Raw genomic sequence first — 15,403 nt, forward strand, 5'->3', positions numbered from 1 at the left:
TCCCAGCTGTTGACCTGAAGACCTGAGACTGGCCACCTCACTCACGCATTCCGCACAGCATCGTGATGGACAGCCTGACCCGGGGCAGAGCACCTGGGGTGAGCCTAGCTTCCACCCTGACCACCTGGAACCTTGGGCAAGTTTTTAAAAAGGCCTTTGCCTCAGTTTTCTTCTCTAGAAAACAGGATAATAGAATTAATCCCCTAGAGTTGCTTTGATATTTATGAGTGATTGGTATTTATACGGCTTACAGTGGTGCCTGGCACATGGCAAATGCTATCCAAGTTGGCTATTTTTGCTTACTCAGCAAGTGTCTTCTGGGTGGCACTTATGTTCTAGGCCTTGGAGAACCTGCAGTGAACTAAACAGACTAATCTCTGTGCGGAGATCTGACATTATATCTAGACCACTCAGAGCAGAGCTCACCTAGGGCAAAGTGTTTCTGGTTGTCTCATTTCTGCTACTTTTCATCAGGCACAAGGTCTGAGATCCAGCAAACACCATGTAAATCTCTGAAGGTCTGAGGAAGAAATTTGTGTCACCAAAAACATAAATTTAACAAAGTTAATGGTGTTCAGCTATGCTCCAAGATGACCCCCTTCCCAAGCTCACCAACAGGCTACAAACACCCCACACCTACGCATTCACACACACAGGCACATATATGGACATGTGCACACATGACACATATGCATTCACATGTGCACACAGGCCCATGCATGCATGTGTACACATACTGCACACACACGCACACACCCACATACCACACACACAACTGTACATGCACATGGGCACAGCACATGTGCATGTACAGTTGTGTGTGTGGTATGTGGGTGTGTGCATGAAGAGACATACACAAATTTTTGTGCACATTCACAGTTATGCATATGCACTTACATGCATGCCCACACACATGCACACTCATAAAAATGTGTGTAAACATGACAACCTCACTTGCACACATGCACATTCATGCATGCACGTATTCACATATGCTCATGCCACAACCACTTCTGTGTACACACTTACACCTATGCATACACATGCAGCCTTTCCCCTGCCTACTCTTCCATCTCCCCCAGCTCCTGCATTTGCAGGTCATCCTTAGCCACACAGATCTGACTTTAGGCTCCTGGTCTTCTCTTACGCATGATTCCTTTCAGCTTTGGCCTTTGACGTTGTTGATTACGGCTCCTTCGTTAGCCTCTTTTCCATGATCATCTTGATCATTTTCTGACTTTCTCATGGCTGTCCTCTGCTCTCCACCATCATCTCTACTTGGCTTGAAAGCCCAAGTGTTGGCATCACCCCCAGCATCTTCACTCCCTGCCACTAGCATTTCAATCTATTAGCATGTCAGCATAGTGTATTTTACATACATTTCATTCATTTATTTATTTGTAGTTTTGTTTTCTAGAGACAGAGTCTACCTCTGTCACCCAGGCTGGAGTGCAGTGGCATGATCTCGGCTCACTGCAACCTGTGCCACCAGGCTCAAGAGATTCTCATGTCTCAGCCTCCTGAGTAGCTGGAATTACAGATGCCCACCACCACACCCAGATAATTTTTTGTATTTTTGGTAGAGATGGGGTTTTGCCATCCCAGGCTGGTGGGAGGCGGGAACACGCCCCGCACTGCTGCTTTCTGGGCGGTGGAAATACCCACATCCATCACCAGTCCTGACCCTGCGGGTCTAGCCCTGTGCATGTTTCCCAGGACTGCCCTAAGGAACATCCGCAAACTGAGCGGCTTAAAACAACAGAAATTTATCCTCTCGTTTCCGAGATCAAAGGGTTGGCAGGGCTGAACTCTCAGGTTCAGGGGAATCCGTCCTGCCTCTTCCCGCTTTGGGTGGCTCCTGCAGTCCCTGGCGTTCCTCGATCTGCAGCTCCTCACACCAGCTTTCACCCTGGTCTCCACCCTGGCTCTCCTCCCTGGATCTCTGTCTCCTTTTCCCAGAAGATCACTGGTCACGGGATTCGAGCCCCATGTGCTCCAGCACAGCCTCACCTTGGTCTCTTCTGCAAAGAGCCTACTTCCAAATACGATACTGGGGCTAAGACTCCAGCGTGACTTCTGGAGGGACACAAGTCATCCCTGTGCACCAACCCACAAGAAACGTGGAGCAAACTGCAATGCTAAGCTGTGGTGTTGGATAAATGAGCAGTCAGGACTCAGGGGCAGAGAGACTGGCCCGTCCTCTGTGCGTATGGCAAGCTGCGTGCCTGCCCGAACCCCACCTGTCATCTGTAAAATGAGGATGAAAGCACCATCTCATGAGTTTACCATGAGAATTCAGTGTAAGGCACTTAGCCTAGTTCCAGGTATGCAAGAAGGTGCCTTAAGTGAGGGCACTGTTACCATCACTGCTCTGAAGAGCTGTCGAAATCCTTTCAAAGTCCGTTCACTCATGGCTGATGCTCTTCATCAGCTAAGGCGTTTTCTGCAGGTCTCCTTCCACAATCCTGTCTGCTTTAGACTGAAGAAAGCATTGGCCTCCCAGGGCTCACTGACCCCACGATAAAAACAGAAAGATCCCTCAACAGCCCAGGGTGGGTCAGCGTTTCCCCCGGACACAAGCTGCGGCCCCAGGGTGCACGTTGACCAGAGACTCGCCTGGGCTGTGCCAGCCCCTGCTTGTAAGGTGGCTTTCGGTCTACCCCTGCAGAGCTGCCTGTGCCCACGTGATTTCTCTCCCTTCCCACACCCCATCCTGATGTTGCTTCCAACAGCTCCATGCGTCCTGTTTTGTTAATGAACAGAATCGCTTCTTTAACTTCTTCATCAATTCCAGTCCTTCATTTGTGCCTGTTGTCTATGATACTTAAAAGGCTAATCTTAATGCTTTTGTTGAGAGCATGAATTTTTAACATATTTGAAAATGAACTTCAATGGACTATTTAATACCATGTTTTGTTTTATCACATCCTTATGAAGTTTACTAGCTATTGTCCTATAAAAAGCTATTTTAATCTTTATTATCTGGATTTTTCGCCCCTGCAGCATGTGTCATTTTCTATAGTGGTGTCCAAAAATTAAGTCAAAGGTATTTAAGGGAACTCTGATTGTGCTTCTCAAGAGCCCTAGTAGATTTGATGAGTCATTAGGCTGACTGTGTGCCAGAGGAAATTCTCCACCGACAGCCTGAAGCTAAGATGGGGTGGCTTTCGACCCACTGGGCGCTCACAGCACTCAGCTCAAGCCTCAGCATCCCCCAGAGGTGACATGCGTGGAGTTCTCAGTGGATGGCACCTTACTCAGTTTGAGGGAGAGTCACACAGAGTCCACTTACTCACTGTGGTTCCCGCTGCCCACCCTGTGCCCTGCTGAGGCCTGGCTGCCGTCTGCAGCCGTGCCGTGCTGTCCTCCAGGGGGACCTGCAGGATGTAACTAAGGCATAACACCTGTATCACTGGAGTCCAAGAGAAAAGAAGTACTGAGAAGTACTCAAAAAATATTACAGCCTCAGACTTTCCCAAATTGGCTGGAGACATAAACCTACATATTCCAGAAGTTGAACAAACTCTAAACAGAATAAGCCCAGAGAATTCCATACCCGGATCTTTACAATTAAGCTCATGAAAACTAAAGAAAAAGAAAACTAATCTTGAAAGCAGCCTGAGAAAAATAATACAGCACTTAGGGAGGAAAAATGATTCAAATTACAGTGTCTTTCTCATCAGAAACTATTATAGAGGCCAGAAGAAATGTCCCAATATTGTTTTAAGTGCTGAAAGAAAAGAATTGGCACACAGAAACCTTTATTGGCTTGAAAGTATATTTCAGGAATTAAAAAGAATGTAAACATTTTCTGATTAAAAAAAAAAAAAAAAGATTAAGAGAGTTTAGTATCAGCAGATCTACCCAAAAAGAATAGAGAAAGTTCTCTAAACAGAAATCAAATGATGAAAGAAGGGATCTGGGAGCACCAGGAGGGAAGGAAGGCGAGCAGGAGTGCAGGTGGCACCACAGACATTTCTTGTCTTTCTGAGTTTTCTTACTTTTTTTCTTTTTAGGCAGAGTCTCGCTCTGTCGCCCAGGCTGGACTGCAGTGGTGTGATCTCAGCTCACTGCAGCCTCCGCCTCCTGGGTTCAAGAGATTCTCCTGCCTCAGCCTCCCGAGTGGCTGAGACTGCAGGCATGTGCCACCATGCCCAGCTAATTTTTTGTATTTAGTAGAGACAGGGTTTCATCATGTTAGCCAGGCTGGTCTCGATCTCCTGACCTCGTGATCCTCCCACCTCAGCCTTCCAAAGTGCTGGGATTACAGGCATGAGCCACTTCACCCAGCTGAGTTTACTAAATTATGTTTTATGGTCAAAAATAATACCACTGTCTGATGTGATTATAAATGTATATGAAGAAACTATTTGAAATATATATACTATAAACAGGGGAGGGAAAATGAAGTTGAAGGGGAGTGAGTTTTCTGTACTTCAACAAAACTGATGTAGGGGTGGCCATTGTGTATATAGAATGTGTATACAACTGTGTATAGAGAACCAGAGCAACCTCTAAAAAGGCCATCCAAAGAGACACTCAAAAAATACAGATAAATTGGAATGCAGAAAAAAAAAAAAAAGTTTAAGTAACTTACAGTTAGGCAGAAAAAAAAGCAGAGAAATCAAAGACAGGAAACAAAAAATAAAATATGAGTCTTAAGCCCTAAGATATCAATAATTACATGAAGTGAAAATGGTGTAAATGTACCAAGTAAGAAACAGAGTTTGGCAGAGTAAATTAACAAGATGACCAAGCTCTAATGAAGAAACTTACTTCAAAGATAACCATGTAGATGGTTTGAAAGTAAATGAGTAAAAAGAGATAAATCATGTAACCTTGATCAAAGGAAAGCAAGAGTAGCTCTATTATCAGATAAAGGAGACTTCAGAGAAAATAAAATGACTAGATGCAGGGAGAGTGGCGTTATAGAATGATAAGAGGCTCAGTCCACCGAGAAGACCCAGCCATCCTAAGTGAGTAGTCACAAGACAATGGGGCTGCAAACTGTGGGAAGCAAAAACTGAGAACTGAAAAATAACAGAAAAATCTACAATTATGGTGAAAGGCCTCAACACTCCTTCTCAACAGTTGACAGACAACTAGCTAAAATATCAGCAAATATATAGAAGAATTCAACAGTACCATCAACTAAAAGAATCTAGTAAATATTTATGGAATCCCCCCACCACATACTACAGGATAATAAACATTATTTTCAAGTGTCCATGCAACTTTTAGCAGGATCAGCCATATCTGGGGGCATAAACAAGCATCAACCAATTTGTAAGAACTGAAAACATACAAAGAATGTTATCTAATTAAAATGGAAACAAATTTGAAATCAACCACAGAAAGATAATAGGAAATTCTCCAAACACTTAGATACTGCACACTTATAAATAAGCACTGTGTCAAACATGCAGTTTCAAGGCAAATAAAAAAATAATGAGGATATGAAAATAAGAACCCTGTAATATATCAAAGTTTGTGAGACACAGCTGAATCAGGGCTGCACAGGAAATTTACGGCATTAACAGCATGCATTCGTTAGAGAAGAGGAAATGTCTAAAAACTGTAGGCTTCTGCCTCAATAAACTAGAAACAGAAGAGCAAAATAAACCCCAGGGAAGAGCAGATATCAGTAAAATCGAAAACAGAAAAACAGAGGAAACCAGTGAAACAGTGAAACAAAGAGCTGTTTCTTTGAAGATATCATTAAATTTGGCAAATGTTTAGAAGAAAGACACAAAAAAAGAGGAGAAAAAGAGAAAACAAAAATTGAGAATATAATAAATGAAATGGGGTATCACTACAGACTGTAAACTTCGACAGGATAATGAAAATACAATGAATAACTCTACACATATAAATCTTGCAACTTAAACCGAAGAGACTGTTTCCTCGTAAACCACAAACTGCCACAATTCCATCACTATAGTCTTGGGAACCTTATCATTACTAGGAAAAACTGTATTTGTGGCTTAAAAACTTTCAGAATGGAATGTTTACTTCAGATGACTTCACTGGAGAATTCTATCAAATGTCAAAGAGAACACCAATATCTTCTCTATAATATCTTCTAGAAGAAAAAAGGAGGAAACACAAGTTTTTGAAGCAAGCATTACCCTTATACCAAAAGCAGTCAAAAACACTCCAGAAAATAAACTGCAGACCAATATTCTCCATGAATACAGACACGAAATCTTCAAGAAAATACTAGATGACCTACGCGTGGCAGATGCACGCCTGCTGTTATTTCTCTTGCGTCTGACTCCAGTTCCTTTTCCAGGCTGCTTGCTTTACTGCCCACTATTGGGAGAGCATTTTCCTCAATGGAAACGAGCAAATCAAAGGGGGCAAGTTGCCTGTCATCTCCTGAAGTTAGAGCATCTCACCTGAGCGGCACAACTGTGGCATCTTGTTCTTGGTGTTCAGAACACAGAAAAGAAATCTTGTCTTGGCCAGCACGGTGGCTCACTCCTGTAATCCCAACACTTTCTTGTCTTGGCCAGGTGTGGTGGTTCATGCCTGTAATCCCAGCACTTTGGGAGGCCTAGGCAGGTGTATCACTGAGTTCAGACGTTTGAGAGCAGCCTGGTCAGCATGGTAAAACCCCATCTCCACTAAAAATACAAAAATTAGGCAAGTGTGGTAGGGGCCGCCTGTAATCCCAGCTACTCGGGAGGCTGAAGCAGGAGAATCACTTGAACCTGGGAGGTGGAGGTTGCAGTGAGCCGAGATCACACCACTGCACTCCAGTCTGAGCAATAAGAGTGAAACTCTGTCTCAAAAAAAATATATATATATATATATATGTGTGTGTGTGTGTGCGTGTGTGTATATATGTGTGTATAGATATAAATATATATGTGTGTATATGTATAAATATATATATGGTTTTATCTCTGGTATTGTTAGTGTTTTTTCTTTAACTCTTCAGGTAATTCTGTGCTTTATATTTTTGATAGTTTCTGTAAATATTGATTGCTCTGTGCTATTGCTCTTGATTTATTTTATTCCAAAAGCTGAACTTCAAAACCATTTACTTTAAGCTTTCATTAATAAGACCGCTCTTGATATTTTCATATAAAAAGTTCTGAAACTATCTATTTTACGTTTTGGTCAGTTGTGGAAAGAGGTACTTAGAACTTTTTTTTTTTTTCTTGAACTCATTAATTGACTCAGAAGCTTTGCTGTAAGCCCAGAGCTGTGGTCTACAATTGGTCGTTTTTCTATGGGTCACCATATAATGTGCTGGAGATAAAGTTCAGTCCCATCTTCAGCCAAACCATGAAGTGTTCTGCATATACCTTTTCTCCGTAATTTCATCAGTAGATCAAATGTTGTCCTAGTAAGTTGTTCCTGTGGCCTCGACATCTTGGAGAATTCCAAATGACTACACCAAATGAGTTATGTGGACATTCTCTCCCTGAGTTCCATGAAAATGTTTAAATTACTAATTTTATCAAAATGCGCTGGGCAGTCTATGAGTATGTCTTTCAAGAAACTGGTACACAAAAATAAACATTCCCAGACTCCCTCTGATGTGGGAAGTGGGCCATGAGGCAACCCTTCCTTCAGGATTTGGGGCATGTGTGCCAATTAGAGTTTCTTCCAAGGCATCAAGGGAAAATTGCAAACATAGAGGAAGCCTGGAAATAATCCCACATGTCATTCATTCACTAGGTTGAAAGAATTGTATTTGCAAAGTTCTATGATAAGACAGTTTTGTGGGAGTTGTATGTACAGCAGTAATGAGGAAACAGATTTTTTAAAAAATTCCTTCAAGTTCTAAAAATGCAAATGATGAGACACTTCTATGTGTCTGGGAGGATACTGATTGATTAATTCTGAAAATGAGATTTTGTGTAGCCAGAGGTTCCTTAGACGAAAGCTTTCTCTTTTTCCTCCATCCTAAGCCCCTTTGGAGATTATGCAAATGTGTTGTGTGCTTATGTAGCCATCTGGAGTAACTCTGGCCTGTGCCATAAAGATGGGCCATAATTACTGAATATGTGTGCATTGCCATAAAGATGGGCCATAATTACTGAATATGTGTGCATTGCCATTCAGCGGTAGCCACTGCTGTTTAGAATTTCTACAGATCCTATGATGGTAGTTACTTAGTCTACATAAAATATAGCAGTTACCCTTGGAATACTTTCATTTCTTATTTTATAATCACTAGATTTAAATTCTAGAGCTTGAGTAGCTTTCAAATCTGAGCTGTGAGAATGTCACCTCCTGTGGACTTTCACGTAGAACCTCAATCCTCCTCACACTCTGGGTCAGATTCACGGAAGGTGATCAGGGGGCGCTGGCTGGGACCGTGCTTTTCAGCCACCACTCATTGTGATCTGCTCTTGTATTCTCATCGCAAAGCCAACGGTCTGTAGAGTATTCGTGACCGCCGGCTGTGTTGTGGCGTTGGCTGGACCCCCAGTTATCGTGGAAGGGTCAGGAGCTGTGTGAAGCCCAAGACAGATGGGTCCTTCCAGCCTTTTGCCCCCCTCCCCCCATCCCCGCCACCCCACCCCCGCTACCTTCTCTCCCCTATGAGGGGAGGGGCAGGGACTTGAGCTACTCTGTTTGTGAGGATCTCTAAGGAAAGGTTGACAGGCATGAAGATATTGAAGGCACGCAGTCAGCTATTCAGGAAAAGGACAATAGCAGAACAAGAGATAAGTGAGGAAGAACCTCCCAAGCTATGCAGCCACAGGGCCGAGCACGGCGGGCGCGGGGGGCAGCGTGGGGCTTGTCAGGCAGCGTGGGCAGCCCACGGAGTGCAGCCGTGGCAGGAATGAGACCTGAGATCTGAGACCTGACTGACTCCAGCCCGCCTCGGACAGGGTGTGTCTGATGTGTAACCCATGCACTGTCAGCCATGCGCTGTGTGTGAGCCACACTGTGTGTGTCAGCCATGTGCTGTGTGTGAGCCATGCGCTGTGTGTGAGCCACATGCTGTGTGTGTCAGAGCAGTGTGCTGTGAGCCAAACTGTGTGTGTGCACGTGTGTATGCCGTGCACCGTGTGTCAGAGAGCTGTGTGCTGTGTGTGTGCCCTGAACTGTGTGTGTGCGTGTGTAAACCGCATGCTGTGTGAGACCTGTAGGCTGTGTGGGTGTGAGCCGCACATGGTGGGTGTGTATGTGTGTGGTGTGAGAGTCGTACACTGTGTGGTGCGTGTCGTGTGCTGTGTGTGTGGTGTGTGAGCCATGGGCTCTGTGTGGGGGGGTGTGAGCCATGCATTGTGTGTCTGTGTGTGTCTGTGTCTATGGTGGGTGAGCCGTGCATTGTGTATGTGTGTGGTATGTGAACTGTGCACTGTGTGTGTGTGAGCCATGCATTGTATGTGTGTGTGGTGTGCAAGCCGTGCATTGTGTGTGGTGTGTAAACCATGCACTCTGTATATGTGTATATATGGTGTTAGCCGTGCACTGTGACTGTGTGTGTGTGTATGTGCCGTGTATTGTGTGTGTGTGTGTGTGTATACGAGAGAGAGAGAAGAGGGAAAGAGAGAGAGTGTAGGCATCAAGCACCCCTTTCCCACAAGAGTAACGTGTTTGGATGCCAGAGGGCCGTGCCCACCCTGGCTCAGAGACAGGCCCAGAACCCGCGGCTCTGTTTATCCAGCTCAAATCGATGGCTCTAATTCGCTTCTAAATGGGAACATTTTACCTGCAGATTTATTACAGAGATTGTTAAAAATAACTTTTACCAAGTTATTAGGGTTCATGCTTCTTTTGTCTTGAGTCGCATGAAAACATTTAAAGCACAAATCTCGCTTTCACCCAACATGGCTGCGAGTGCACTGGCAGGTGTTCACGGGCTCCGCAGCCTGAAGCCCAGAGACCTTCGGGGCAGAGACCAGGGGGAGGGAGCCCAGGCTTCCCCTCAGGAGTGTCACGTGCTGGTCCAGGCCGCCCTCCACACAAACCACCCGCCCAGGGGTGAGCAGAGAATCCGAGTTTCCCCTGACAAGCACCACGTGCTGGTCCAGGCCGCCCTCCACACAAACCATCCAGGGCAGTGGGATGTTATCGCACTGTGTGACCGATGTCATTTTTGTGTGTTTTGGCGGTATCCCTGCTGTACTGTTCTGCTGCTTGGTGATGCTGTAAATTGTACTGCTCTTCAGAATTTTCTCATGAAGTGCCGCATCTAGCTCCTGCCGGAACATGCTGTGGGCCTCATGCAAAGAAAAGTGAGCATATTACCCACTAGGTATAATGAGCTAGCAGGAGGAAAATTCAGTGGTTCACTGTGTTTTCAAACACACGTTGGAGAATAGAGATTGGCTGGGCGCTGTGCATTTGTTCTGAGTTAGAGCAGTACCAGCAAACAATCCCCCCTCACAGAGCTAGAAATATTTGCCTCTCGACGAAAAGCAAGAAAGAACTCCCTGCACGCAGTTGTTCCTGCGGGTATCCCAGGGCCCTGACCCTGCTTCCTCCTGTTTTGTTCCCTGTAACTTTCATGTTAGAGCATTTTATAATTTTTGACCAAAGACGGGTTAATATTGCACCTACTTCATTAAAGTTAAACAGCGTTATTAAAGAATGTTTTCTCAAAATTAATACTTTTTTCTAGTCCAGAACATACATGTGCAGCTGGCAAGGAGAGATGCTGTGTTTCACGGTGGATTTCGCGTTGGGATTTACCTGTTTTGAGAGTAAGACAAAGGTAAGAGGCCGAGCAGGCATCCATGCCGCCCCGTTGCCATGTGCTTGGTTACATTCCGTGGACGTTAACACTCAGGCCTGTCTGATAGAAGCCACCACCCCTGCTGGATTGTGTGTTGTGCAGAGGCCATGCTTTCATAGACTGTCTTTTTTTCTGATAGCTCAGGGACCCAGGATTTCCATAAGCCCTGAGGGTGTCTGGCCAGCAGGATCCACAGCAGGGTCAGTTGGGTGGACAGGGAAGTTGAAGATGCCGCTGCTAAGGAGGGACCCACAACACTTGAGTAAATGCTTTGAAAAAAACACTCCTCGTTGCCTGCCTTCCACCTGAACATTCGTGGTAACCGTGAACAGCGCCTGTGCCTGGGGGAATTTATGGAGGGCGCATGCCAGGAATATACAGCTGCCGTTAGGAAGGGAATGAGACCCATTTCCACCCGCATCTGAGTATTCTCCTAACTACATAAGTGTTAAGGAAATGCTTTGCGAGGACAATCCACTGTTTTGTCATATAATGTTTTTCAAAACCTACTCTCTGTGTTAATTAAGAATGAATGAAATGGAAAGTGTTGGTAGGATAAATATGGTGGTTAAAAAAAATTTTCAGCAAATTGAGTTGAAAGACCTAATTGTCTTTTATTGGCAATCCCGAATCAGGCAGCATCCCCTTTACAAAATAGAGCCCCATTCGTTTTCTCATCGTCATTTCCTGACTTCCGTGTCCGGGAACCTTTGGGTGCTCTCTGTAGTGAATTGGTCATTGAGTCTGTAGGTTACTGAGCACTGGGAACTGCGCCTTCTTTGTGAGAAGCCACCCTCACTGCGTGGCCTCCACAAAAAGCAAGACAAAAACCCCTTCCTGGGCAGGGTCTCAAACTGGTGGTTTTGCCCCCGAGGGACACTTGGACATGTCTGGAGACATTTTCTCTTGTCAGGACTTGGTGGGGGCTTCTGCTGATATCCAGGGCACCTGGAGGGTGGAGCCCAGGGATGCTGCTCGGGGCACAGGGCCCTGCACAGGGCATCTTCAGGGCCTACTGGGCAATAGTGTGGAAGTTGAGAAACCCCGGCTAGGGTCGTGGGCTATTTCCTTTACAGAATTCCAGTGCCAGAAAACTTAATGGGGTCATTGTTCCCCTCCAAGGGCACCTACCATGTTTGTAATGACAATAGCACATATTTGCATAAGTGCTGAATAAGAAGGGATTCCACATCTGCCGTCCAGCGTCCAGGTTCATAATTCTATGGACCCTAAAGTCACAGAGTGGGAAGTAGCTTCCCGGTTCCGCTTAGGTGTTTTTCCCGCTGTCCCTGGCCTGCCATATGGACCTGCCGGTTCCGAGCTAGGTGACTTGCTCTGAATATTATTTGGAAGCCAGATCTGTGTAACCTCACTGTGCATGTCCTTCTGAGATAAGGGAGGTCATGAAGCAACTGTTCAAGCGTAAGGACAAACCCTCCATACAGCTTCTTAAATAGAACACCTGCTTTGTAACTTCTGCTTCTTGCTCTGTGTTTGAAGTAATGAAGTATTCCAGGTAATCTGAGGGGAGACTCCAAATTCTGCTTTAGAGCAGGTTTGCATAGCCCCCTCACTGCAGCCCCTGGGGTCCTGTGTGTCCCTCCTCTGGAAGGAGCCTGGGAGCTCCTCCTTTCCAGGAGAGAAACACTGGCCCACCGTCCCCATTGCCTGGGTCAGCATTCGCCAGGGGCATCTCTCTATACCTGCGTTGCTGTGGGTAAAATGTACTTACAGGCCCTTCCCAGCCAGCACCTCTCACCCATGCCCGGGGCTCAGCACAGTGTCCAGAAGTCACAAGTCTCCCCGTCGTGATTCTGCCAGAAGGTCTCACCATAGGAAGATCCACTGAGTCTGCAAAAATGAAAAGAACATCCATCACCACGTTTAGCCAAGCCCTGAGCCTCGTACCTACAGGGGCTGATTTTCACCTGGAGTGGCCGCAGGGCTCTCGGGGTGGGAGCGATGTTTGTGAGTTTCCAGGCTGTTGCTCAACATGATGACACATTTCCTACCTTCGTTTCCCCGGTGAGTTTCCTTTCTTCCTGGGCTGCCCTGTGCCTTTCCTCCTCAAGGGCCTTTCCCGGAGCCTCTTCCCATTTCCCTGGTGTGGGAATGATGCCAGGCACAGTCAGGCAGAGCTGGGCTTGGGGCCTCACAGGGCACTTCCTATCATTTCAGACAGAACTATCTCCAGAGTCAGCCCTAAAATTAATGCAGTCAACTTTTAAAATAGCTGTAATTTGTTTCTTAATGCTGTGCAAAATGCAGTTGTGAGCCCTTTGGTAAAGCAGCAGTGTTTTAAACTCCTGGTAACCAGACCGTCCAACTCAGCTGCGCTCCTATAATCAAAGCCCATTTGTCTATAGCCTTTAGTGCCTCTTTCTGTTTGACAGCGTGGGTATCCCTCACCCAAAATGACCTGGGCAGTGCCAGAGTAAGCATGCAGGCAGTCCGGGGGCCTCTTTGCCTGCGTGCTGGGCAGGTGGCCTGGCCGGCTCCAGCCCTCCTCCCGCTCACTCTCCTTCTAGGGAGGAACTTTTCACCTCCTCAGCTGAGGGTCTCTTCTGCTCACTGTCCTCTCTACTCTAGGTCAACTTTGTGTAAAGATTCCATGAAGATGCCTTTTTGTGGTCTGAATCTGAGGCTCAGAGGCCCTGACCTGCTGACCTATTTTCCTTTGAAGGAGAGCACTGGACCTCACATTTTTCTTGGGATTATTTCTTTATTTCAAGGAGTTCTGGCCTAACACTGGTTTGTTGAGTCCACTCAGGCAGCAGCTCAACATGAAAATAGCGCATGACAACATAAACATTTGTTCCTTGTAGTTTACTTGGGTTTATTACAGAATTTACAATATTTGAATTAATATTTTTTGAAGGGAAGCTTTCCCACCTTAACTATGAAGGATAAACCAATGAGTTGTAAATTCATAAAATGTTGATAATTTTGCTTTATTTGGCATCTTGTCACTCATGTCGATGTTGGAGGACATTTGTAAGTTTGGCATCAATAGGCTTCCAATTATTTGTATATTGTTAAGAACATCAATATGATGAATGATATGAAACAGTTATGAAAATAAATATCATTGAATATGAAATGCTTCTAAATAATTATCTAAAATGTTGTTTTCTCCAATGCCCATGTGCCCTCTGTATTAGTTACTAGAAAAAAAATCAAATAGATTACGTGGCTACAAATATTTTGTTTGGGAGTCACCATGCTTATATTCACAAGACAATTAGCACTTTTACACCACACTATACTGTTAACTCAGGACATTTGTGTATTGTTTCTGGGTCAAAACTAGACCATGACATGGCAGCAATGCCTATTCACCAAACTCTTGCAAGGAAAGAGGTTCTGGACTTGGGAGGCCAACCCAACTCATCTGCTGGGACATCCTGCTTTGAAGCCTGTGTGTGGTCAAATTTCTTGATTGCCCACCTCGGCTTGCCGGAGAAAGACAAGCAATTATTTCCAAGCCTGAATCCATTAACCATCAACTATCTATTTTCAACGTTGAGAAAAGAGTTAGGCAGGAAAACAAAAATGTGTTTGACCATGAAAATATTTTCTGCACTTACAAAATAAATGAGAAGACCATTATCTAATCTATATGGCCTAAATCTCTAGATGGAAAGTATTTTTTTTTAATTAAAGAGGATAAACTAGAACACCCTCCTAGCTGCTAGAGATGGAGGGCGTCCCTGTCCCACGCAGGCAGGTCACCTGCCCTGTCCAAGCGCACTCCAGGCCGGTAGGGCCTCTGTGTGACGTCCACATCCTCTTCTCGCTCTCTGGATTAGCACTGACTTCCCTCCTATTCCATGTAATTAATCAGAAGTGGGAGAGAATATCAACAAGAATAGAACCCGCAGTGGTGTGAGAGAAGCGGAGACTGACCCCAGGTGCGCACCAGGCACCCTGGGTCTTGGAGGGGTCCTGCCTGAGCCCTCAGCCTCCACGGGGCTCAGGATGGGGCCTGGTCGCACGTGTAGGACTGAGAGCTGCTGGAGAGGTAGAACCACCACAGGATTTACTTGCTCTTGGGGGCACAATGAAAAGCTAGCCTTGTCTCTAAATGGCAACTGCTATTCTAACTGTACCACCAGGTCACTCCCCACACCACAGCAAATTATGATTCTGTATTCAGGGTGATCAGTGCAGACCCTCACAAGAGTGTCCTGGTGCTGCCCTGGCCCCCATGGGGCCTGGTCCTTAGCTAGGAACAGGATTCCTGTGGGGCTGAGTTAAGGTTAATGGAGAGGAACAAAAAGATTCATTTTTAAAAGCTGAAAAGGAATTGTTTGTTGTGGGAGACAAAGTGCAGACTTGGCTTTGGCCTGATGAGGAGGAGCAGCAAGTGTCTCCACAGCTTCCTAGAAAACACCAAGAAATTAATCAAGCTTGAACTGAGAGTACCTCAAAGTCCCTGGTGTCATGGAGTTGCCTGGTACTGCCCATGGCACCTCCACCGTGAAGGACTCAAGGATTACCTTCCATTGTCGGTATGTTAACAATCAGACAGCGTTACAGAGGAAGTATCACCTTCCACTGTCAGTTATGTTAACAATCAGACAGCATTACAGAGGAAGTATCACCTTCCACTGTCAGTTATGTTAACAATCAGACAGCGTTACAGAGGAAGTATCACCTTCCACTGTCAGTTATGTTAACAATCAGACAGCGTTACAG

At 45.5% G+C, this 15,403-nt stretch overlaps 1 protein-coding gene across 1 annotated transcript in view; it reads left to right on the plus strand.

The window, feature by feature from the left end:
* Positions 1–15,403, plus strand: part of SNTG2 (syntrophin gamma 2) — a 374,015-nt gene that overhangs the window by 326,514 nt on the left and 32,098 nt on the right. The window contains exon 15 of the mRNA XM_023192643.1: positions 10,592–10,684. Within this exon, the coding sequence (XP_023048411.1) occupies positions 10,592–10,684 (93 nt within the window). The remainder of the gene's footprint in view (positions 1–10,591; positions 10,685–15,403) is intronic.

Source organism: Piliocolobus tephrosceles, chromosome 15 (assembly GCF_002776525.5).
Source record: "Piliocolobus tephrosceles isolate RC106 chromosome 15, ASM277652v3, whole genome shotgun sequence".
Taxonomy (NCBI): Eukaryota; Metazoa; Chordata; class Mammalia; order Primates; family Cercopithecidae; genus Piliocolobus; species Piliocolobus tephrosceles.